Raw genomic sequence first — 27,298 nt, 5'->3', positions numbered from 1 at the left:
GATTTTTATGGGTTTACCTCATTCACACGAGGCAAATGTTGGGATGGTACCTGACATAATGCTGGCATGGTCCCAGACCGTTCCCTTCCTTCTCCAATTCTTTCTTCTTTCCCTTTCATTAGATCGTGTGATCACCGAGAGACTTCATCCCTCATATATGTAACGGGCTAAATGGACTTAGATGCCGACATTCCAGAAATCTAATTCCTAATCCTAATCCTAAAGACAAAAGTCCTCTTCTCCTTGCTTCTGTGTTTTTTTTTTTGTTTTTTTTTTTTTCTACTTGAAGAAATGTTATATTATTTTGCTTGGTGAATCCTTTCCCTTTAACTTACGAAAAATCCACTTAAACTATTGCTATTTTCGCTGCTAGCTTCTCATTTTAGATAGTGTAACATTTACAACGAAAGGGGAGGGCGCGGTGGCTCAGTGGTACAGCGTTCACCTCTGGTGCACGGGGTCCGTGGTTCGTTCCCAGCTCGCGTCAAGTAAACTTTGTGTTGAACAAACATCGTGTGTGTTGGTTTCCTCGAGGTTTTCCCGTTCCCTTCCACTTTCTTCATTCCACCATTTCATTTATTTATCATCCTCACCGTCTCCTTTAGTCCAGCCGGCATAACCGTAGGACATAAAACTCAAAGATCTAATTTCATTTCATTTTCATTTACAACGAAGGAGGAGTGCATGTGCACCCCCTTAAAATGGCCCTGCGCACCATTACTGCCTCGTGATTACCTGCAGTGTTGTCATCTCTGCAAAATTATTTCTAGATGTACATTTTTAAACAAATACATATTATTATTATTATTATTATTATTATTATTATTATTATTATTATTATTATTATTTGTTGAGCGATTGTCAGTTTACACTTGCTGAACCATCCATCCAACAACTATTTCTCTCTGCATAATAGAAACATGTTACTTCAATTTAATTTATCTTGTCCAATTGGGAGGGAGGAAGTTGATCAATTCCAGGGGAACAAATCTCTCATTCCTTTTTAAATATGTCTGGAAGAAACCTCACTCTGTTTGCAGAGTTTCTTAATTTGTTTCACCACTTCGTATGTGGACGTTTATTAAGTTATTTCTTATCTCTTGGTATCTAGTTAAGAGTTGATTTTGTCAATTGGCCATAATTTCCTCTTGCAATATGACCGGCTTACTGCCACGTCAACGTAGTGGCGGATAAGCCCGGGGCCTGGGGTCTAGGCCCCCAATTTTTTTAAAATAAAATCTTTAAGTTTTACGTTTCACGATTATGCCGGTTAGGCTGAAGGAGACGGTGATTATAAAGATGAGTGGAATGAAGAATTTGGGAGGAAACGGGAGAACCTCGAGAAAACCCATGAGCACGGTGTTTGTCCACCACAAACTCCACACGGCGCGAGCTGAGATCGAACTAGGGACCCCAGGCACCGGAGATGAACGCTCTACCACTGAGCCACCGCGGCCCCCTCCCAAGTTTTTTGAGTGTCAAAAACAATTGAAGCTATTATTCATACATAATTTTTGAAAGTTTTATAGTAACCTGGGTGTTGCCTTTTATTCCTTTATTGGAAAATTTTTGAAACATTAGATATAGTTTCAGTTGCAGTTCATCAATTATGTAATATAAGGTCCACACGCGAAACCTTCCGACACAAAATGTATTTAGCTTACCCAACAACGTTACTACATAAAGTTTAATTTATGATTGAATTCTAAATAATCTACTACTAGCATCAAAGGAGAGGGCAGGGGGCAATTGCCCCCCTGAATTTGAGAAGAACATTATTTTTAATAAATTGTATACTAATAACAAGCGTGAAATTTCTATGTTGGACTATCTTGCCAACCCCCTTGTCCTGATAATATCTGAAATAACGAAATTGCATCAAAGTTATGCACACGCTACTTTGACTAAAAGGGAATATATGAATGACAACTTGATGGCAAAAAAAGTGCGACAATATTGTGTGAAGAGTCTGGTTGTAAGTGCAGGTATAAGATGTTAAGCTTTTGTGCACAGATGATTGTATGTTTACTGATTCTTCAATCCTGTAGGAAGAGTTCTTTTACTTGATATTCTGTTTAGACAAAATTGTTAAATACCGTAAGACGGGATAACTTTGCACAAGATTTAAGCAATTTTAAAGAAAATCGCATGTAACTTACAAACGTAATGATTTATAATACTGTATTTTAAACATATAATAGCTAGATATATAATGAAGACATCAGTGTAAGTTCATTAGTAAACATTCAGTATAACCATAGTTATTGAAACACAAACTTTGGTGCAAAGTAACCCCAAACGCGGGGTTACTTTGCACAACATACAAAAAAATATGTTCAACATACGAACATAACGTTTCTGTGCAATGTTTTGCCTTCAGTATTTATACATTTCACTTTCTACACAAAACTGCATGCTGTCTACAAATATTGATATTAGAATGATGGTACCGGTATCGATACTTAGTATGAACTATCGATATTTGTAAAGAAAATTGTGTATTTTCTAGTACCGGCACAGGAACCACATTCAAGTAGTTTAGATATGTCCCACAAAAATGCCAACTCAGGAATAGAAAAAAAAAATCCCCTTGAATTGATTTGCCTTGGTTATTCCTTATGTCCAAGAATATCATTTCAACCGTAATTAGTGGAAGATTTACGGGATTTGGGACTTTCAGGCTGAAGCCCGCCCAAATTGCATGATTTCTTTCTTTTTTTTTAAAAAAAAAATCTAATATTAGTCATTCTTATGCGTATAAGCTGTAATGCAAGCCCCCCAAAGTCTAGTGATTTCCCCCTCCCAAGAAAAAAGAAAAAGAAAAGGAAAGAAAAAACCGAAGTCTTTGTGAGTGAAGTCCCTCTCAAACCACTTTTCTTGATCCGCCTCTGTTCATAATTTATTTTCCAACAAGAAATTCATTCCGGCCATCTTCCTAAATAGGAAATTTACCTAAATTTAGAATGCAAGAGATTTCAGTAGTAATCATTTTCTAAGCGGTATTTTGGACCGGTGCAACGTGACCCCGAGTAGAGGCTGAAACCGCCTTCTCACAGTTTTACTTTTTTTTTATGACTTTAAAACGTTTCACATTTCAATTTTAACTATTGCATCAAAGTCCCATTATACACAATAGTATTCTACGAAACTGACTTAACTTTGACGGAAATTCTTGTACGTGATATCTTTCAAATTTTGGCGGCCTTTACAGTGACTGCATTTCATACCTCTACAACAATGAACCCTCCCGGTAATTAGAACTGATGTTAACCACCAACATTATAGCCAAAATACAGTTAGATGTTCTATCTTATGGGGCGTTTACACTTGGTCGATTTAGTCGCACGGCTAAATCGACTCGCTGCATTTGCGACTAAATCGAAGCAACTAGGCCGAATCAGATCGATGGATGTGTTCAATTGTTTCAACCGAAATTGAATGCTGCTTGTCGACTCGCTCTCCTCTGGTCGATTCGAAATCGACTGGCAATTTTAAAGATGCCCAAGCAAAAAGTAATTGGTACAATTTGCGGTGTTATAGCAGAAGAAAATAGAATCGACCACAGAAAATAGAACGTCTTTCAATTCAGTTGCTAGTCGATTAGTCGCTTTCGATCAACAAGGGATTAAGTTGAAGTCCTGTTTACAAGGTCGATTAAGTTGAAAGTGACGTCAATTCAACTGAATCGAACGCAAATCGACTAAGTGTAAACGCCCCATTACGGTGGCAGTTGAAATATACTCTTTTCTGTTCATGGTTTTGCCGACAGAGGACTGTGAAACTCTTTTTATATTTTGTGCAAAGTAACCCCGTTTTACAGTATGTGTTTAAGAATTGGTAGATACTTCGCCTATGTTCAGGATCGTTTACAGCTATTTAAGTACAGATGCTTAGGGATTAATAGATATCTTGACTGACAACGCTGGTGATCACTGCTAAATCACAGAGTAGAGGGTATTGCTCTTCTCCATTCTGTTTCACAAACAGATTGTTGGTCTGTATGAAGCAAAATACATCATGACCTTGTAAATTTGAAGAGCAAGGTTTTCTAGATATGCTTGGAGAAGGATAACCAGCTAAATAATGCGCACACTGTGTAGGCTATTTACGCATTTTTCCTTTGTTATATTATTATTACTTCTACTGTTATTGAACTTTGTGAAATAAAGTAATAAAAAAATTTAGGTAATATTCCTCGAAAATTACCTTCAAATGCCTTGTATTTTTGTTCACACACTAACCTGTATTTCATGTTGAAACTATTTACTCCATGCTAATATGATATTTTGTTTAACAAGTTTGTACAGTGGGTTTACTCTTACATAGTTTCATGTTTACAAACAAACAAAGTAGTTGAGTTTCGAAAGCTTTTCGTTTCTAACATGGCATACTTACTTCAGAGTAGCCAGATAGTATACAAAATTTGTAATCTCTTATGGGGCGTTTACACTTAGTCGATTTAGTCGCACGACTAAATCGACTCGCTGCATTTGCCACTAAATCGAAGCAACTAGGCCGAATCAGATTGATGGATGTGTTCAATTATTTCAACCACAGACAATAGAACGTCTTTTAATTCAGTTGCCAGTCGATTAGTCGCCTTCGATCAACAAGCGAGTAAGTTGAAGTCGCGTTTACACGGTCGATTAAGTTGAAAGTGACGTCAATTCAACTGGATCGAACGCAAATCGACTAAGTGTAAACGCCCCATAATGCAGCGAGTCGATTTAGTCGTGCGACTAAATCGACTAAGTGTAAACGCACCAATAACGTTATAGGTTTTGATCGTTCTGTTCTAATGCAAAAATGCGAGAATTGCCCGCATGCAGATTAAATATAAAATGTCCTCTTTGTAAAATATTATTACATCACTTTTCTTGGGATAGGTGAGAGGAGTGTCACAGACACTGACGTTAAGTCGCCAATTTTTAAGTAAACAACTTTAGTAGATATCATAAAATCACACAAGGTCTTATTCTGTACCAGCCTTCGCAAAAATTGCGGAGTGTAAAGCAACACAAAACTTGCAAAAATCAATTACAATTGCTAAGGCCATTACCGCAAATTAAAATGCAAATTTTGGGTTGCGTAGACGCAAACCATTACGAAATGGGGTCCACGAATTCACTTATCAGTTCGTTGAAGATGATTACAAATATTTTCAGAAGAAAAAAAAATATAAAAATACATCTCTGTTTGTCGTATTAAAACAGGTTCCAATATGTTTAACTTTAGCAAATCCAATTCGCTGGAGCTAATTCGGTGAATTGTTTGTGGAAGACACACACACACACACACAGAAAAATGTAGCAAGATAATCCTTGCTACATTCTATACTCCTGATATTATAGAGGAGGGTTACCAAAGAGTACGCACGCCCTAAGAGTGCGCAGTGCCAATTACGCTGAAGTGGTAACACAGAATTGTTATTGCTACGCTGTTTGATGCGTCTTTGTGTGAGAGTTGATACGAAGAAAAGGGAAGTTAACGGATCGCTGCAAACAGAAAATACAGCTAAAATAACTTTTTTGAATTCTTGATGTAATATTTTAATACTCTTAGTTAAGAAATTATTCTGATATAGCAGCTAACTACAGTACTCTTGTTGCATGGTAGGAAACATGAATGCAGATAGAATTGTTTACCATTGCTTTGTTTCGGGGGTCTTGCATATGCAGCCACATGGATGAATTTTACTCGAGTTGACTGCTGTTTCCCAAAGAGTGCGCGTTAGTGAGTTACCAAAGAACGCGCACATACTCTTTGGGAGAATTTCTTTGATAGTGTGTGTGGGTAGCGCCATTCATATTACGGACTATAGTTATTCTCATCAGGTACTCTCGGAGTGTAATATGATGTTTGAATGGATTGTAGAATTATTTGTAATTGTTTGTCTTCGATTCAAGCATTAACTGTAAATCATATAGAAGAAGTATTTTAAATTCACAAAATTTCTTAAATTGCAATGATGATGTGGGGTTCTGCCCGAAGGTAGGCCTTTGGTCCATGGTAGTTTGCCATTGCCTTTCATAGTATGATGATGTCGTCCTAAGTAGTGAGGAAATGATCAAAATAAAGATTCTGGAAGTGTTCTGGAGGAAGATGCTGAGTGAAATATGGCTTCGATTACGATTGTAATGAGACCACAAACTAAGAATTTAAAATGACATACACTAAAGGTGTTGTTCAGGATTTTTTTCCAGTTGGTGGAATAATGTAATGAAACCACGAACTAAGAATTTAAAAAATCATCATTAATTTTACTCGTAAAAATCATAATTTGTGGGTGAAACTAAACGAAGATTTTCTTTAATGTTTTAAATTTCGTGTACGTTCATAATAAATTCTTTAAAACCACATGGACGTGTAATGAAGAAATTGTTGGAAGGAAAAGCAAAATATTTTAGAATTGCCTGTATACGAACAATTGGAAGCAAACCTTAGAGTAAATTAAAGTTTACGAAGGTGTTTAGGTTTCAAGTATGAAAGGTGTTGAGTGCGCCCTCTTAGGGACCGCAAAACGCACTCTTTGGGACAATGGTCCTTAAGAGTACGCATTTGAGTTTTTTTTAAACTTTTTAACGTATATCTCCATTTCTACATCTAGTAGTAAAATTTTCTATTTCTTACAATGTAGCCTAAACTTCAATTAAAATTATGTACTATTTATATACTTTTTGCTTCATTACTTTCGGAGCTATTTGAAAATGAATATTAAGTGCGTGCTCTTTGGTAACCTTCCTCTATGCTATATCCTTCTGACAGCATTTGGGAAACCAGTATCAAGTGACTGTAGATAAGACAACAATGGTGTAGCCAGCAAATTGTTCGGGGGACGCATGAAGTTTTCTGTGGAGCGAGCTTTGTATATACGTACTAAAAGCAAACCAAAAGTATATTTCAGAATATGACATTAATATTCACAATATAATATTAATAACTAATGCTATAGTTATAAAAGCTATAGCTATTTGTTTGAAATTTTTTAAATGTAGTTGATCATTTTTATAAAACCTTATTAAAATGTTAAATCTAATACACAGAAAGCAAATAACGGCATATTTAAAAGCTGATTATTTTGATAAACCTAGTAGTGTCGTGCCGTGGAAAATCAGTGCCCGGAACGAGAATATACGACGGCATCCCCGTACATATGAGTCAGGTCGACAGACGAGGCGCGAAGCGCAAGAAAATTTTCAAAAATAAACCCTGCTTGTCCTTGATTTTGAGCATTTTTTAAAATTACTTTTTCATTCCGAAATTACGGTGGAGCGCTTTTAGCAAGTGTCTAGGGACACAAAATGTATAAAGCTGACCCTGGTCAAATTGAATATTAGATTGAAAATACTGCTGTTGATATAAAATATTCCAAGTAATTTTTCCTCTTTCTTTTCTTTGTTTCGTCCCGAATTTTGCGCCCCTTACTTCGGCGCCCGGAGCCGTCGCCCCTCTCCCCCCCGGCACGGCACTGAGACTTAGCAACATTGCTTGCAGCTTTAATAAATGCGAGAGAGCTATAATATGGTTGGTACCGTAGAATGATTATTATAATAAATCACTCTACGGTTGGTACTGTCCTATGACATCATGACGTGGAAGTGTGGGGTAGGCTAAGGGAAAACAGGTAACATGAGATCGTTAATCGACATAGATTGCTTTAGTTAGTTACACGTTTTGACTGTATTACATAAAAAAAAAAAAAAACTTAGACGCCAATATCTGTAACATACGTATTTATTACTATTTGTTTTTCTTTTGTTATTTTTTTAGGTCCATATGTAGTCGGCTGTTTAGATGTAATGACAGGCCACAGTGCAAGTGGATGTTTCGTTCGCCTGTATTATCCAACTGATTACCTGGAAGTAAAGGTAAGAATTCAGATATGTAACCATGCTTCACTAGAATTTGAAGAGATAGAGAATTTACCCTCTTCTAGTTTTATAAACACACGCAGGATTCTGAAAAGTGCCTATTTTATACAGACAAACGTATATATTATATTATATCTATCTATTAAAATGCTACAATAGCAATTAAAAGCGCCTGAGCTCCAACCTATAACTTTGGCTTTCAAATCTTTCATTTACGGTTATGTGTGATTTCACGTTTAACAGAGACAAACATTTTGAGTATTTGTACTTTAAATAGTCTAAATTAGTTAACTATATCTTTTTCATAAAGTTTATGATATAAAATTATTGTTCAAAGCCTTTGTATTTTAATAAGCCTTTTCTAAAATCAATGCATATGAATTGTGCTTCCATCTTCCGAGTTCTTTTAAACTATGTTTATATGTTTGTGGTCAATCCTTTCGACAATGAGATCTCGGAAACTACAGGCTCTAGAAAGATGACGTTTTCACTGATCGATTGGAAATTTTGCGTAGATTGTCCAGTTCTAATTGAATATGTTTAAAAAACATGGCCATTATTTCTTTATTACATTTTTTTAGGGTACACTGGAAGAGTTGAAATTTAAAAAACTAAAGCATCATACCCTATGCGTTATACATTCCAACACCACAATGTTGTATATTGGGGCTGTATATGTCTCAGGCGTTTGTTCCATGGCCAAATAATAGTGAAAAAGGAAGTATAGCAATTTCTCGAGTTTGAATCTTTATTTTTTGAGTGTTTTGCCCAATGAGCACCATATATAACTGATATTATAATTAATTGTATATGTAATGTATTTGCTTATTACATACTGCATGCAAGAAGAAAGAAAACACTGGTCATACATGAATTAGAAACTCCAACCGGAAGTAGACTCAAATCTTGCAAACCGTGCGAGATATTGAAAAAATAATCGAAAAAATCTCCCCTTTATGATACCCCTTGCCGATTTTTTTGTAATCAAGACGTCTTTCACTTGTGTGTGTAAAGGGACATATACAGATGTTGTGAGGAATGAGAAGGAGATTTATACTCATATGCGAATGCGCTGTGTAGAGAGCGCAGGTTCAGCTAGTATATATATAAAATTAGAAGCAAATATACACTTATACGAATCGATAGTAGCGTATTTAGGGGGTGGCTATCGGGAAGAACCCCCCACGAAATAAATTTGCTATGTGCAAAACTTCATTAAAATTTGTCTTCACTCAAAAAGAATAAATATAAGTGCTTATTCACGTGTTGTGCATAGCGCCCCCCGAAACAAAATCGTAAATACGCCATTGCGAATCGAGAATAATTAATCAGTATAGTGGAATTTTAATATTTCTTCTGCCTATTATAGCTTCTCTCTGACTTTTTATTCTGATTATTATTCGCATAATTCATTTGGTGGGAACAGCACACTTATATTTTAGCATTTAGAACAGGGTGTTCCAATCTTTTCTGCTCTTGGCACCATGTATAATTTAAAATCTTGCTGAAGACTTACAAAAAAAAAAAAAAAAACTATAAAACTTGCATTATATTTCGTAGTGGAGATCTGTATAATTAATTTGTTTCGATATCAATATCCTTGGTTCCGTCGTGGCACGCACACCTTTTGAAAATTGTTAATTTAGCATACTACAGGTTAACACGTGACCGGTCATTGTATCGGATGTATAGATTTAAAATAGTTTTATAGACTAGCAGAATACCCGTTCTTCGCACGGGGAGAATACTTTCATTTTGGATATAAAGGGCTCCAAAACTTTAACTTAGGGATCCCCAAAACTATGAATTCGACACTAATATAAGTCATTTTCAATTATTTTTATATGTCACCATCCGCCCTTAGGAGTACTAATGGGGGCTGAATTTGGATTTAAACAGCATCGGGTATGTCACTGTTCACCTCAGCGATCCCGAAAACTATGGATTTGACACTAATATCAGTCATTTTCGATCATTTTTACATACCTCCTACTCCTCCATTGAATTTGTATTTAAACGGTATCGGCAGTGTCACTCTTTATCTCAGCGACCCTTAAATCTATGGATTCGACACTAATACCAGTCATATTCGATCATTATATATATATCCCTCTCCCCTTCCCCTAAGTTGCACCTTCACAGTAAAATGATAAAAACACTTCCAGGTCCGAACCTCATCTATGCTGAAAATTTGACCGAGATCGGTCGAGTGGTTCAAGAGTTACTAAGTTTTATTTAGTTTTATATTCCTCCCTTCCGTCCCCCTCCCCTACGTTGTACCGTCAAAGTGTAATGATAGTATCAGTCCTACGTGCGAACCTCATCCCTGTTGAACATTTGAGCGAGATCGGTCGGGTGGTTCAAGAGTTATTAAGTCACAAACATAGTCACTTTCATTTTTATATATGTAATATAGATTATAAGAGACATTACATGTTAAAGAAAATATAGTGGTTATACAAACGGAACTCGGCAGAAGGTATATGAGTCCTTCATGCATTATGAGGCTGATCAATATCTCTTCGTACATCACTCTTAACCTAGTAGTGACAACTGTAACTGCTATCTTAGTAATACATTTTGCCACCAGAACATTCTTGTTTGGTTGTAGAACATTCTTGTTTTGTTAGCATACGTGCCTTTACCGTGAGAGACCCGGGTTCGATTTTCGGTGGGAGTTCATGTGGTTCGGATTCCACATTAATCAGTAGGTCCACGTCTCATATAGGCTCGCTGCTATGTTAAACTCAAAATCAGGTGACCTCCTTTGTGGCTAAGCAGTTAGCGTATGCGCCTTTGAGGTGGGAAATCCGGGTTCAATTCGCAGCGGGAGCTCATGTGGTTCGGATTCCTCGTTAATCAGTAGGTTTCATCTCGTATAGCCTCTCTGCTGAAAGGGACGTTAAACTCAAAATCAACTCAATTCAATTGTCCTCTGCTCCCCCCCCCCCAGAAACAAAATTCTAAATATGACACTGAATATATATATAATCATAAAACAAACGTTCTTTAGATGAACAATCTAATCTATTTTAGTTAAATAAAACGTGAACTATAAAGACACTTTTTCCGAAGGAAGTGTTATTTTTATCTATTCAGGGAAGTACCTGATAAACAGGCCGGTAGCCAGCCCAAAAATGTAGGGGGGGGGGAGCGGTAGAAATTGGGGGCGATCCAACCATATTATAGTTCATCACCATATTGTAGGTCATTTGCAAGTCTACCGTGAAAATTTGGGGGGTCAGTAAAAATTTAGAGGGGTCGGCCCCCTAGACCCCCCTTGGATACGTGCCTGCTGATAACCTATCGTATTTCTTCCTCTTTGTAAAGTTAATGAAATTCCTTATTATGTTCTATCTCTTGTTCTTTATTTTCACCAAGTGTACGTTGAAAATTGTCTTCTGCCGTTACTCGAATGCATTTTTAATTTACTGTATATACGTACAGCGATACAGTATATTTGAACAAGCTTTGGTCTGGCGAGATTTTAGACGGTGAATTTTTGCCCAAGCGAGAGTTTAATCCACGAGGTTTAGGCCGCGAGGTGTTTTGTACCCAAACCAGAAATCAGGGGCGGATCCAGGGGGCGATCGCTTCCCCCCAGAAGAGGAAACTTCCTTATTTTATATATATAAATAAAACCCATCCCAAAGTTTGGAGTCCTTAAAAGTAGCAGTATGACAACCCACCGCCCCCCCAGAAGTCGGTCCTGGATCCGCCCCTGCCAGAAATAGCATATGGACAATGTTGAAATGAAGACATGTTTGGCTAGAATTTCCCAAAGGCGTCCTGTTTGTTACGTGGGACATAAGAGTTTTCGTGAAGAAATAATGTTCCATATTAAAATACCATTCGTCGTGGGTCGCGATTTCCTGTATTGACGTCTCACGACTACGCCGTTTAGGCTAAGGGGAACGGATGATTATGGCAAGTGAATGATGATGGAAGAAGTGGTGGAATGTGAGTGTGGAAGGAAACGACAGTACCCGAGAAAACCCACGGATACGATGTCCATACCATTCATGACTCATCAAACTCATGATCTATAATTAGCAACATCATTTCAGATTTTGACAGAAGGGGCCAGGATACTCTACTAACAAAAGAATTTCACGTCTTTTTTAAATACAGTTGAACTTCAATAAATCGAGTTCCTTGAAAACTCGAACTTTTTCAGATTCCTTTGAACTCTCCATCACACTAAATATGAAAATAACCTCTGTAAGCCTAATGTTTAAAATTACAACTAGGCATTGGGCACGAATTGAGCTAAAACTCTACTCGACTCGAGTGTCGAACCGAGTCAAAGGTAATTTTCTCGAGTCGAGTTTCGAGACGAGTCACTGTTTTTTAGGTCGAGTTTCGAGTCGAGTCGAGTTTGATAAATGGCTCGCTCGTTTTAACTCGTTTTGAAATCATGGCCTGATTAGAGTGGAAAGCGAAAGCCATGAGAAATGTAAGCAGTACTGTGGGAATACTTTTAGTGTTGCTCAAGGCAGGGGGCAATACTCACATATCGTCTCGTCTCGATAACGAGACGACAATAGATTTTTTTTAACGAGGCAGCCTCAAATGTCCTGAGGAACAATATAAGTATACACTATAGTTCTTACCATCAAATTTGAGACCTGAAAGGCCGAATTTTTTAGCCAAAGCAGAAGTGCAATCCGGGTAGTGGTGTCAACTGGCTTGGCTCGGTTGGGTAAGCTGTTGGCTCGGCGCACTGCTCGGTTCGGCTTGATAGTGAATGAGCTGTGAGCAGAGCTGCTCGATCCGTTGACAACCCTAAACCCGGACCGAACAGTTTTGAACATGTTTGGCCGGCATCTATAAATTTCAACAACTTTTGATTCGAGCCCGAATACTTGCTCTTTGGAACTCAAACCCAGAACCTCGTGAACCTCGATGTCCTTGTCTCCTGAAGGCTTCTCGACGACCGAGATCTACAGTCAACTAGTGTTTAGTATTCAAATACAAACCTCCTATTTTGCATGATTATACACAGTGTTGTAATAATAATAATAATAATAATAATAATAATAATAATAATAATAATAATAATAATAATAATAATAATAATAATAATTGTAAGTGATTGTCTATAGGATACTTGGAGAGAGTACTTAAAACTACACACAGGATTTAGCTCGATTTGGCTCGTTTCAGTTCGACTCGACTCGAAACTCGACCGGAAGTCGAGTCGAGTTGAAAGAAATTTTTCCAACCGAATTCTTGAGTCGAGCTCGAAGATATCTGTTTGGAGTCAAGTATTAAAAAAAAAAAAAAAAAAAAAAAAAAAAAACTCGCTTGAACTTGCTCGTGCCCGTCCCTAATTACAACTTCGATAAGTCGAATTTTAAGTGTTTCATTATCATATTTAAAAATCTCGGTAATTTTAAATTCGTATCTGCCAACCTCTACAAATCGAAGTTTTCTTCCATAATTCGAATTTCTCTCGATGAGAGCTCGATAACTGGAAGATATAAATAGGTCTTCTCTTTTACGTAAATGTCATTGTTGCTAATGTATTCCGTGATTGTGTTTAACTCATGTCTAGTATTGTATTTTACCAGTCATCTTATTTAATTTAAGGAACTTTCACAATTTCGAGTTATAGAGGTTGAATGAATAAAACTTCGAGTTATTAAGGTGGCCCAAACATAACTTAGAGTTATAGAGGTTATATAGTCACTCTTCATGAGGAACGTGTAACCTCGATATCTCGAAGCTCTGTTAAGGCCACATTGATAAGTCGAAAAACTCGATAACTCTAAATTTTATCTTCTCTTCTCTTCGAGTTATCGAGGTCACACTGAAAATCAAGTCAGTTAATAAGTAAACAAATCAAGTCACGAAATAAATGCAAGCTCCATGTTAAAGTCACTATAAACAACTGAAAACAAAGGATTTTTTAAATTTAGTTTCAACCACTTTCTTGTAATTAAAACTCTTGTACTTTTATCTCCAGATCACAACACATGTCTGCTGTTAATTATATCATGTACAATCATTAATTAGACTCATAAAAGCCTAGTTTAGAGAGAGATCACGATGTAAATAGTTTATTATAGTTTGCTAGCATTGGTTGCATCATATTTTCTATAGAAGAGTATGAGTGTTTCAATGCTGGCGGAGGCAATCTTAATCTGCACATGCAGTAGTCTCTGTTACACAGAGCACCTGTCTTAGGTTGAGACAATCACCTTGGAAACTTACAAATATTTACCACCATGCTAGAGGAATTCGTAAGTGATTTCATCCACTTCTGAATGTTTGACCAATACTTCGTTATTACATTATTCTCTCTACGCCAGTGACACTTCAATAAGGCCCAAGGATTGTTCATAATCCTTCAAGGATTAATCATACATAAATTCAACCTCAACCAGAGTTGGTATTCAGTTTTCATACTGGTGTAATTCTTCATCAAGCAAGGATCCTATTCTCTCTTGAGGTATAAAAACATAGAGAATCAGTAACGAACTTTTTAAGTTCGTTGGTCAATTCAGAATGCCAGAACGAACTTAAAAAGAATTCATTTTTTTTATTAACTCCTACAGGCTTTATAAGAATTGTTCTATGCACTTTATTATTATACTCATTAAACAATTAAACAACAACACTCTTAAACAAATCTATGCATTCATAATTTCCTTGAGTACTATATTTTTTCCATATATTTTGTTTAAGAGTTCTGTTCAAACGTTCTACGATTTTTTTTTTTTTTTTTTTTTTTTTTTTACGAAGACACATGCTTAAAATGACAACTCAAAGTTGAAGAATTCGCAAAATTTCATCTCTCTATGACTTACGGTTCCCGAGATATGGCTTCTTAAATCTCCCGAAATTCGAACTTTTTGACCAATATCTGGGGAACGGTAGCCAGTTGGCCAATGACTACCACTTACTATTTGCTACCAAAACGTTCACCAACCTCTTAGGTATTGATCAACACCAATATGATCTCTCTATGACTTACGGTTCCCAAGATATGCCTCCTTAAGTCTCCCGAAAATCGGAACGGTAAGAGTGATGCGAAAAGTTCTATAACTTTCTCAGATAGTTTTTGATGCTCTGATATTCGCAACTAACAGACACACACAGGCATAGAGAATTCAGTTAGGAACTTAAAGTTCATTCAAAATTCTGGTTTCTACTACTCCCTGTTGTTTACTCGGGTAGCTAATTTCCAAAACAATTTCCTTTAAAACAATTCAGTTTCCTTATTCTTTAATGTCGAGCTTTCCATGTCTGAAGTACTGTGGTTCAATGATTTCCCCCCCCCCGTTTAGGTATTTATTTATTAACTCAAAACCATATTGAAACCCAAAAACATTTTTCGTAGCACTACGCTGCTATGACGTACTTTCACTACTTTATATATGACGTAAAGTACGTAAAATAAGTCAAATATAAAAAGTACTATGATATACAGATGGTGATCAGAAAAATGGAAACACCTGTAGTTAGCAACACGTCAGATGTATGGGTTGGCAGTGGTGTCGTAGCGCCCGCAGCGCCGGACCGCTGGTGGTGGTGTGTTAGGTCGGTCTCCATACTACATCAGGCGCAGTGGAACAGCAGTGTCTAGTGGCTGCAGCAGAGGGAGGTAGTGTAAAATGGGAGACCTCTCAGATTTTCAAAGAGGGCAAATTGTTGGTGCGCAGTTATTTTGGAGTGAGTGTGACGGCGGTGGCTACTGTGTTACGTGTGTCGCGTGGGACAGTGTCGAAGGTGATGACGGCCTACACAACACACGGGAAAACCACATCGGGGAAGCGGAACAGTGGGCGGAACAAAATCATGAGGATAGGCAGTGATGAAAATTTTCCGGAAAATTTTGAAACGGAAAATTTTCCAGAAAATTTTCCGATTCATAAAAACATACTCCACTTAATCCCACATCGTTTTTTAGCCGTGATGTGAGGTGGAAAATTTTCTTCTATACTTTTCCGGAAAATTTTCCGTTCTTAAACATCAGTGATCAAGTAACAATTCCTCAGTATTCATAAAATTGATTGAATTCATGTATAGAAATGTTAAAAAGTAAAAGATAGTTTAAAGAATCTGAAAATTTTCATGGCATACACAATTTTCAGTACTATGTAGGAACAAGTGAAACAATTTTTCATGTATCGAAAAATGGTCTGTCCTGTACAGACAAAAAATTTGCGTAAAATTTTGAAACAGAAAACTTTCCGATTCATAAAACCATACTCCACTTATTCTTACATCGTTGTTTAGTCGTGGTGTGAGGTGGAAAATTTTCTTCTATATTTTTCCGGAAAATTTTCCGTTCTTAACAAACATCAGTGATCAAGTGACAATTCCTTAGTATTCATAAAATTGATTGAAATAATGTATAGAAATGTTAAAAAGTGAAAGCTCGTTTAAAGAATCTGAAAATTTTCATGGGTCTCACAATTTTCGGTACTATGTAGGAAAATGAAATAATTTTTCATGAATCGAAATATTTTCTGTCTTGTATGGAAAAATTGAAAAACTTTTTATGTCGGAAAATTTTAATCATTTTGAAGCAAAAAGTAAAACAACATTTTGTGAACCGGAAAGTTGTATTTGCTCTGTAGAAAGAAGCGAAAGGAATTTTCATGAATCGGAAATTTTCATCACGATGTAGGAAAAAAAAAAAAACTTTTCATAATCCGGACAATTTTGGATATTATGTATAGTGATGTTTGGTGGAAAATTTTCCACTATATTTAACTTCACATTCAGTTATAAAATTAATCTCATGTAGAGGAAGGTTAGGCAGCAAAAAATTATCATTTTCCAATTAGCTTTCGGAAACCAGAAAATTTTCTAATATTTCAAGTTGGGAAGTAAAAATATACAGTGTTTCTCTCTCTCTCTCTCTCTCTCTCTCTGTGTGTGTGTGTGTGTGCGTGTGTGTTAGTTGCAGGGAACATACATCGAGTTCGTAAAGAAATATGTTTTTTATTTTGTAAATTAAAATGAAATTATTTGTTGATTTTAGAACGCAGCGCTAATAGTGCAGCTTTTTATGTTTCTTTTATTATTTTATTGGAAGAACAACTCCACAAATCAGCTTCCTTATTAGTTATATTTCACTCTCTTCTGAATGAATATATGAATAAATAAATATTTATTTCCAGAAAATGATCAGTATTTGCTTTCATGAGTTACTTAAACTCGAATTTTGGGTAGTCAAAATTTACAGTAGGTACTTTATATTATATCTACTGATTATAAATGTTGCAGTATGTAAATCTAGAAGAGTAGTAAAGCTATGAGAAAACTTCATCTTACGCGTATTAAACTGACGAAATATAATTTTGTGATATCAAACGTGGATTCTGAGGAAAGAACGCATTGAAGTTTTTGAAACATTCTTGGAATGAAGAATCGTTAGATTTTCACTTCATGAAACTTTTAAGACAATATTTATTACCAATAAACTTTATTGCTAAACAACGATGTAGGAATAAGTAGAGTGTGTTTTTATGAATCGAAAAATATTCATGACTTAATAAATTGAAATTTTAAATAATAGAATCCGGTTCCCGAAAACTAATTGGAAAATTATAATTTGTTGTTGACTAACTTTCCTCTACAGAAATTCAATTTTGTTGCTCTATGTGCAGTTAAATATAGTGGAAAATTTTCCACCAAACATCACTATAGATAATATCCAAAATTGCCCGCATTATGAAAAGTTTTTCCACTTGTTTCTACATCGTGATGAAAATTTTCCGATCTATGAAAATTCCTTTCACTTGTTTCTACAGAGCAATAAAACTTTCCGATTGACAAAATGTTGTTTTACTTTTTGCTTCAAAATAATGAAAATTTTCCGACTCATAAAAAGTTCTTCAATTTTTCCATATAAGGTGGAAAATATTTCGATTCATGAAAAATTGTTTAACTTGTTCCTACACAGTACTGAAAATTGTGTGAGCCATGAAAATTTTCAGATTCTTTAAACGATCTTTCACTTTTTAACATTTCTATACATGAATTTAACCAATTTTATGATTGCTGAGGAATTGTTACTTGATTACTGATATTCTTTTAGAACGGAAAATTTTCCGGAAAAATACAGCGGAAAATTTTCCACTTCACATCACTAGTGACAGGTCACGCCGGATATTAAAGCGCAAATCACGCAGAACCGTCGTGCTACTGCGGAGCAAGTGACGGAGGAACTCAATCAGCACCTCCCCCATCCTGTTTTGACAATCACAGTCCGCCGCGAATTACATGCCATGAACTTACGGGGTCGTGTTGCACGGGCCAAACCACTCATCAGGGACCATAACGCTTTCGCACGCCGCAAATGGTGTCGCGACCATGCAACTTGGACCGTTGAGGACTGGAAACGTGTGATATGGTCGGATGAGTCATTCTTCACCCTATTCCCAACCACGGGTCGTGTTTATGTGTGGAGAACGCCCAAAGAAGCTTATGATCTGCAGTGTGTCCGCCCAACTGTGAAACATGGCAGCGGCTCGGTGATGCTGTGGGCCGCCATATTATGGTTTTCATTGGGTCCTGTGGTCACACTTAGCGGACGAATCACTGCCAACGATTATGTCGCAATTTTAGGAGACCACTTGCATCCTATGGTCCGGATGTTGTTCCCGGACAATGGCGCTATCTTCCAGGATAATAATGCACCCATTCACACAGCTGGCGTTGTTGCAACGTGGTTTGAGGAACATCGGGATGAAGTTCAACACCTCCCCTGGCCCGCCCAATCCCCAGATCTCAACATAATTGAACATCTGTGGTCCGTCTTGGAAACACGACTCCGGTGACGATTTCCACCACCATCCTCTCTCACAGAACTGGCCGATGCCCTGCACGAGGAATGGTGTAAAATTCCACTTCCTACCATTAACGACCTCTATGCCTCCATCCCACGTCGCATCAAGGCTATTCTGAAGGCGAAAGGTGGCCCGACACCATATTAATCTGGTAAGTTGCAATTTCGTTCAGGTGTTTCCATTTTTCTGATCACCATCTGTATATGTAGAAGAAGTTGACGATTTCGAGTTGCTAGATTTTGATGAATGATACAATTTCAATTAAATAGTGACGTTGTATTCTTAGAGAATATCTCGAAATAGTGATGGGACTAGAGTGGAATGCAAGAGGACAGACGCCCCTTGCTAATGTCTGATTCCAGACAGTTGTATTGTAATGTAAGTCAAGTATCATTATTATTGTTGTTCTGCCTTTCGGCAGGTCCTGGGACTAACGATTTTCTTTTTAAATTTTAGGTTTCGGCCTGAAAATGTTTCTTCCACGTTTCTCAATTTTCAGCTTCCTCTTTTAACTCCCAATATTTTCTTCTATTTTTCAAATCATCGATCACTTGTGTTCTTCTTCTTTTTCCTTGTTTTCCTTCCATCTTTCCTTCTATGGTAAGGTGACCAGACGTACTGACTTTCGCAGTACAGTACTGTTTTTCAAAGAGCTGTTCTGCGTGTTGCGAAGATGCCTAGAAAATCGAGAAATGTCCTTCTTTTTTAAAATGTCCTGCGTAATGTCCTAAGTTAACTTATTTGCAATATTTTAATGTTTCATTTTTTATTCACATTTTGAAACAGAGACGCTCTTTTCCTGAATGATGAACCGCTGTGTCTTTTTAAACACTCCTCAAAAGATTAGGAAGGAGAATAATCAACAAACTGTTGATTTGCAATACATTTTTACCAGTGGCGGATCCAGAGGGGGCGATCGGTGCAATCTCCCCCCCCCCACAAAATAGGAAACTTCTTTATTTTATATATATAAATAGAACCTATCCCATAGTTTGGAGCACTTAAAGTATCTCTAAGTAGCAGTATTACAACCCGTCGCCCCTTCCCCAGAAGTCCGTCCTGGATCCGCCCCTGATTTTTACCGAGAAAACCTTGTGAGATATCGGTAAAGTAGGAAAGATTTGTACTTTAAGTTACGACAGTGACGCTAACCAACTTTAGTAGAAGTTCCTTTGTGGATGTCTAAATTTTCCCTCATTGCTTAAAATAATCCCACGCTCCGAAAATCGATTTAAAAAAAAAAAAAAGTATCTATTCCTACACAAAGTTTCATTGTACTTTCATAGAAATAAACTATTTTGTTATTCATCAAAGTATTTTGAGTTACGTTGAATTCCTTTAATACTTTTGTTTGATATTTTTCTTTTTAACAAAAATGAATGATTAACTTCAGATTAAAGTGAATCACCACCCGAAAGTCAGTTCATATTTTAGCTCATTCCCTTAACTACTGCGTAATGAAACGTTACATATTATAAATATTATAGTATAAGATAAAGTTATGTTTCAGCTACAACACAAGACACTGATTCATTTGGTTGTTTCTTCTAATATCGAAAAAGGTAACAAATAAAAGAAAATATTTGATTCGTTTTACAATGAGCACACAAGATGGCACTTGCTGTTAGATCTTACTAGAAGTGCTCAATTTTATGAAATGTTTATTTGAATGTATAAAATACTTTAAAGTAACGATCTTATTACGAAATAGATATATTGTTTGACCTTTTTTGTGTTATGTTTCACATTTTTATTTAAATATTAACTTATATTTAAGGAAATAGATTTTGAGAAAAAAAACTTACGCAGAACGCCATAATGCGTTGTTGCCAAATTTGTACGTTTAATTCCTGGATTTTAACAGTGCAGTTCGAGAAGCGGAACTTAGCCGTGAATTGCAATAAAGGTCGAAAACTAATTTCTCCAATAAGTGTTCACGCAGAATTCTATGGTTACTTCCTTTATTATCTAGTACCACTAAACGCACGACACAACCTGGCAACGCCGCACTATTCAAGCAGTGATTAGCATAGCACCGAGAACACCTAGTGATACACCTTAATGTTAAATGAAATAAGGACTTGCATATTGCCGACGCAGTAAACTATATTATTATATTAATGTCCTACTTTTCGCTTGTCAGAATCTGGTCACCCTATTCTATGGATATGAAGAAGACATTTTTTTTTTCGCAAGATGTGTCTAATCGAATTCACCTTTCTACGAAGCTAGAAGCGTCCTCTTCTCTCCTATCCATTTTAAAATATCTCTGTTTGTTACTCTCTTTCTGTCTATTTTATCTTCTCCATCTTCCACCAACGCCACATTTCAAAGCTCTCTAAACATTTCTTCTCAATTTCCGTGATACAAAACTATTATTTTATGTGTAGAAAAGTTGCCAGCAAAAAATGTGTCTCTCCCCTTGCTTGTCCACGCTCCCTCCGTAACAGTGGCGATCTAGCAAAGGACCGGGGGCCTAGGCCTCCAAGTTTTTTGAGTGACAAAAATAATTAAAGCTGTTTATATGTTTTTTGAAAATTTATAGTAAGCGTTGCCTTTTTATTCTTTATCGGTCACTCTTTTAGGGTAGCATTAATAGTAGTGAGTTGTGTATTTATATTCGACATTTATTTCCTCCCACAATTTCTACCTTGAATGTTATTACCATGTTTTGCCATATAACGCACCTGTAAATGCCTACAACTTATTAATTGCTAATTCGTACTTCATGCAGAAAGATATGTATGTGGCGTACGTAAAAACGTAGGTTACATGCGTAAAACCTGTAATTTTGGAACTTAACGTACGGTTATAACATCGTGCAGCAAACATATAGGGTATAACTGAAAATGTATTTTTTTACTGTATAATACTTTCCGTATAAGTATTCTATCCATACGTACTTTCCGTGTGCAAGAAAGAACTGTATCTAGGCGGAAAACACATACAGACTGACGTATATAACATATAGGTAACATATGAAAAAATAAAATGAAATCTTCTAAGTTTAACGTCCCACGGTTATGCCGGTTAGGCTAAAGGAGATGGTGATAATGAGAAAGGAGTGAAATGATGGAATGAAAAAGTGGGAGGAAATGGGAGAACCACGAGAAAACCCACGAGCACGGTGTTTGTCCACACAGCGCGAGCTGGGATCGAAGCAGGGACTCCAAGCACCCGAGATGAATGCTCTACCACTGAGCCACCGCGCCCCTTATTGCTGACGTATGTAATATACGTATACGTATGTAATATATGGAAGACTGTTAGATGTCAGACATCCTGCAGCGGCCTGATGTAGCATCTAAGCGGGAAAAGTATGTAGCATACGGATAACGTATGCTACATGCAGATTTCCGTAGTAAACATATAGACTCCATATATTTGTACAATATACCGCTGTCCGGGTAACATGTGTCGATGTGTCTTAACTGTAACTAGTGAAAGGAACGATTCATTTTTTTATTCCTAGTTCCTGTTAACGAAGTGCGTAAATGGATTTTAAATTAAAATAATTCGAGCAAACCCATGGTATACACTGAGAATAATAATGGTAGGTGGCCTACTTAAAAAGTAGGTTACATGGGTAATTCCTGTAGTTTTTGGACTTAAAGTACAGCAGACGTATAACTGAAAATGCATATTCTATAATACTTTCTATATAAGCGTTCCATCTGTACGTTCTTTCTATATGAAACAATATAGGCAGTCAGGATCTCACATACAAATGGACGTATACAGGGTGGTCGGTAACTCCACCGACATTCTTTGGGAGGTGATTCCTTATATGAAATGAAAGAAAAAAGTTCTTATAAACATAGGTCGAAAAACGTCTCATTTCAGAGTTATGAACTGCCGAAAACTCGAAAAATCATGTTTCGAAACGCCCTGTCTTAGAAACTATAGGACCTATCCCAAGCGGTTTAAGGAGTTACACAGGAACTAGTATACAAACTATCTAAATATCTACGTTTTACCATCCTCCGTTATCGGCGAAACGAACGCGTTATTAGTTCTTAAAGAAGTGTCCCTATACCTCAATTTCCTTTTTACAGTTTGTCGGTGGAGTTACCTACCACCCTGTATAACTAATAGCTGACGAAGGTAACATACATGTATGTATGAAATATAAGGAAGACTGTTAGACGTCAGACATCCTGCAACGGCATGATGTAACATCTAAGGTCAGTGCGAATGCAGCATATGTATAACGTATGCTCTGTACTGACATCTGTAGTAAGCTAGAGGATTCCGTATATTTGTATATACAATATACCGCTGTCCGGAGAACGATTTTTTCTCAGTGTATCTATCATAGTGTGTGTTCTGGCTACCCTTCCCCCAGTTTTTTGTATTCTAGATCCGTCACTGCTCCGCAAGAAATTAAAGCTGGAGTTGTCACTATCTGACTATGGCTGCCAATTGTATAATTACAAAACTTTAGGTGCATTATAAGGCATTCTGTATGTATGAAGAAAAATCGCGTGACCATCGCGAACTGATAGAGATAATAATTACAATACTATGTTCTTTCTTTTAGGCTTATTCCTCAAGATGGCCGAAATGGGTTCAGTCTCCGGAATATTTCAAAGAAATGATGTCCGCTGCTAAAGTACCAAAGTTGTTTCAGGAATACATGAAACATGTTGCAGGTAAAGTAGACATAGGAAACATGGAGGTATATACAAATAACAATAATAACTAGGTATGCATTAATTGCAAATTTGGAGCGAAGCGATCGTCCTTTATTCAGATATTTTTGTTTAATGCATCAATTGCTTACAAGTGAACGAACACGACATGCGAATAGTTGAATTAGGCATATCAGCGAAAAGAATAATGGTTTTGAAAAATTGTGTTCGCAGGACAACACGGAAAGGGCTTCGCCCTATTTCTACTGTCGATAATTTTTAGTTTTGTTTACAATGAGAATTAGAGTGCCAAATACTTTTCCAAGGTTAAGTCTATGTGCATCTCGTTTTTTGGCAATTATTCCTCAACGGTATGTCCGATCGCGACGTGCGATTCCATGCGACACTTAGCGCGCGCTGTCGAATCACATTGTCAAATTTTGTAAAGAAACTGTTCCAGCATCTGGGAGATCCAGTTTTGGGGTGATTATTCCTCTATGGTATGTCCAATCGGGACATGCGACCCTTTACGACACTCAGCGTGCACTCTCGAACTACCATGTTAAATTTGGTTAAGAATGGTTTAGGCAGGAGTATCCGGATAAACCAACGCCTAATTCGAGTAAAGAAGAGCTCCGCTTCAATAATAATACTAATAATAAAGTGAGCTTCGTTTCACATTTTTAAACTACAGTAGACTTTTAAACTATAGGGATCCAATATCGAAACCGGAAATAAAATATATCTACTACTTCCGCTTCCCATAGAAGAATAAGAGTGGAAAAGGAAGCTATTCTTGGGACGGTGAATTCGTATCAAAAATCATTTTCTCGCTCTTTCTTACCGCATTCGCTCTATAGGGATCTAATGGTTGCATGGTGGCTCACTGGCACTCGGTATGGTTTGTAGTGACCGCGACGACTCGACGACCAATCAGAGAACTGCTTTGCCTCATGTTTGATACATCGGAAGAATTCGGTAAAATTCGTGAAGCTGCGTTCTGAACGCACACTTGAAAAGAAAACGTGAAAAACAGAAGTATACGAACAATGTTGCCAAATTTAGACGACATAGTGAACGAGCGACAAAAAGAAAAAAATAAAATAAAATAAAATAAAATAAAATAAAAATAAATAAATAAAAAAATAAAATAAAATAATAAATAAGCAGCACTTATAAAAACTATTATTTGAATTAAACTTTTAACAATAATAATAATAACAAACATTTAAAGCAACGATAACAAATATAAGCAAAACGAAACTTAGCGGCAATCCGACAACACTGTATCGCCCCGGAAATATTCTCCGTAAAGCGCGAGATGCGATACTGATAAAATTTCAAGCATGGGGTTGACGACTAGGATACACCCGCGCGTTTTATTTGATGCTAAAATTTGATAGATCTAGGTCAAGCATCACGACTTCTTGCGAGCATTATAGTTAAAGGAAGCCCATCAAGAGCTCTAGCATAGAGGATTTTTTTATGGCTATAGAAATATTGAAAAAAATCAACCGTATACTCTTTTCCCTTTTTCCCCTTTCCTTCCTATATTCAGATCTTTTCCCATGCTGGGTTCTGCTCCCAACGAGAGTTGCTTTTAGGTGACAGAGAATGTGGTTTTGAGAAGCTGATGTTGTGTTATTTATGTAAGCGAAAGATAATTCTGTTGGATATATTGAATGATTTGCGTGGGTAATACCAATAGAATAAGAACTCGATTCTCTGATGATATATCTTCCAAAGTAATTATGCCGTTCTTTTCCCCATCTTATTGAACATATCGCAATGAAATTTGGCACACACATTACCTATACTCTCTTAATATTTTTCAAGTTGATTATGCTTTGTCGAGTTAACTGGTGCCACACCAAAGGGAAAATTCTCAAATTATTCCCAATTTTCCTTTCCACGTACATCATGCACATAACACCATATGAAAGTTTTTTTCATTCTGGGAAAAGTGATGCACGCATAAACCGTCAAGCTCCGTATAGTGTTGGAGTACTAGCTACGTAACTAAAATATTTTTTATTTATTTTATTTTATTTTATTTTTTTTAAGAAATGAAATCCTTTAGTTTTATCTCCCACTGTTATGTCGGCTAAGCTAAAGAAAAAGGTGATGATGAGAAATGAATGAAATAGTGGAACGAAGAAAGGAGTAGGAAACGGGAGAACCCCGAGGAAACTCACGCGCACGGTGTTTGTCCACCACAAAGTTCAATTGGCGTTAGCTGGGATCGAACTAGGGATTCCATACACAAGAGGTGAACGCTCTATCACTGAGGCACCGCGGCCCGTTCTTAAGATGTTAGCACCAACCAGGTATGTTTCCACTTTTGATTCATTTGGACAATAGCATTACTTAATGTCAGGTTTTTGGAGACAATTGAATGTTAATTTCATTATTTCAAGTGTCTATTATTTCAAACTTGTAGTGTCTATTTTTTGAATCATAAATTAGTAATTGCCTGGCTATTTTCCATGTTCTTAGTACGGAAATATTTGATCTTTGTTAATAATTTAACCAGGAACGGACGTGAACATGTTTTCCGGACATCCGAATCAAACCTAGTCCATTCGATAAACATAACAAAGATAAGTTCATGCACAAAAAATTAGGTGCCATGGACAACGGAGTAAGTTCCTGAGGCCCATTAGCTTTGTTAGTATAAAGAAAATCGTAGATTCGCAATTAAATAGCTATTGCATCAACACTGTTCATTGGAAAGTCATAGTTTATAGTTCATTCTCTTCAGCACAAAACAAACTTTCCAGAGGTGCCATGTATTGGGGTCCATAACATACTTGAACAGGTAAAATCGGGGGAATGTCGGGAAATTTTACTTCCAGAAATCCCTCCCATTAAATTTGAGCCCCTGTAAAGTGGCCCCGGGTAAAAGTACACAACCCAAATGTATCTCGAAAAATACTATAGATGATAAGAAATGAGTGTACCTAGTTTTGTTTTAGTAGATGGAATAGTTATGAGGGGAAAGGTTGTATATCAATATGGTCTGTACATACGAAACCGAACCTATGACCTGGCCTATAAAGAGAACATAATATAAAAAATATAAACGCAGTACTACATATATATATAAAGATTTGTACCACATTCTCTGTAGAATGAAGTAAACATTTTGAACAGCAATCGTGCTACAGTTGTATAGGGATAAACCCATGTTATCCACCAACACTCACACCCATGCCCTTTTGTTCTCTATTCCGTTCTTAGTGTGTCATACCATATCTTCTCCCTTGTTTTACGGATATAGGGCTACCTCCTATCCGTATACTTCCTAGTATTTTTCAAGGTAAGGTAATTGCAGGTATATACACCAGTGCAGCTAAATACTCCAAGTGTTCAGTGCTGGGATGTTTCCGATGAAATCCGCTAAAAATGCGCCTCCAATATGTGCCACGGTCTTGGACAAGTCCAATTTGACGAATACTCAGGGAGAGAGCGCTGAGACCGCCCCGCCGTGCACTGTTGTTTGCTTCGGAAGGTTCTGTGGAAGGACGTTATTATTTCAATAGATGTAAGAATCCGTTATTAGTACCGTACTAACTCAGAACATTGCCGATTGTTTACAGCAATGTACGCCTTATTTCGCGTCCGTCTAGGAACACTTTGTTTTGTAAGTGTAATTTCAGCATTTTTGATTCCATGGGTAAATCAATATCAAGCATGTTGCAGCAAATATACGCCAGGGCTTGTGCATGACTGACTGCAAAAGACACAGATGTTTCCATTTGTCCCACATGTTCTGTTATATATTTATAGATGTAGTGTTTTAAAGTTACAGTACAGTGACATTGTTTGTATATCTTCTTATAGTCTAAAACTTTTCAGTTTTTAACTTCATTTCAGTTTTGGAGATTATCGTTTTTACATTTTATTTTTTTATCTTCATCTTGCACTTTGGTTATTTAATGTTTTGCTTCAGCGATATTGTGAAATAATATTTGAGTTCGTATAATACAGA

At 36.7% G+C, this 27,298-nt stretch overlaps 1 protein-coding gene across 1 annotated transcript in view; it reads left to right on the top strand.

Moving 5' to 3' along the window:
- Positions 1-27,298, top strand: part of LOC145683190 (platelet-activating factor acetylhydrolase-like) — a 74,721-nt gene that overhangs the window by 20,186 nt on the left and 27,237 nt on the right. Inside the window, exons 3-4 of the mRNA XM_081754553.1 lie at positions 7,771-7,868; positions 23,217-23,328. Coding sequence (XP_081610679.1) covers positions 7,771-7,868; positions 23,217-23,328 — 210 coding nt within the window. The remainder of the gene's footprint in view (positions 1-7,770; positions 7,869-23,216; positions 23,329-27,298) is intronic.

The sequence above is a fragment of the Thermobia domestica genome, chromosome 4, assembly GCF_964235325.1.
Source record: "Thermobia domestica chromosome 4, izTheDome1.hap1.1, whole genome shotgun sequence".
Classification (NCBI taxonomy): domain Eukaryota; kingdom Metazoa; phylum Arthropoda; class Insecta; order Zygentoma; family Lepismatidae; genus Thermobia; species Thermobia domestica.
The sequence above is the reverse complement of the archived record's forward strand: the minus strand, read 5'-3'. Positions and strand labels throughout refer to the sequence as shown.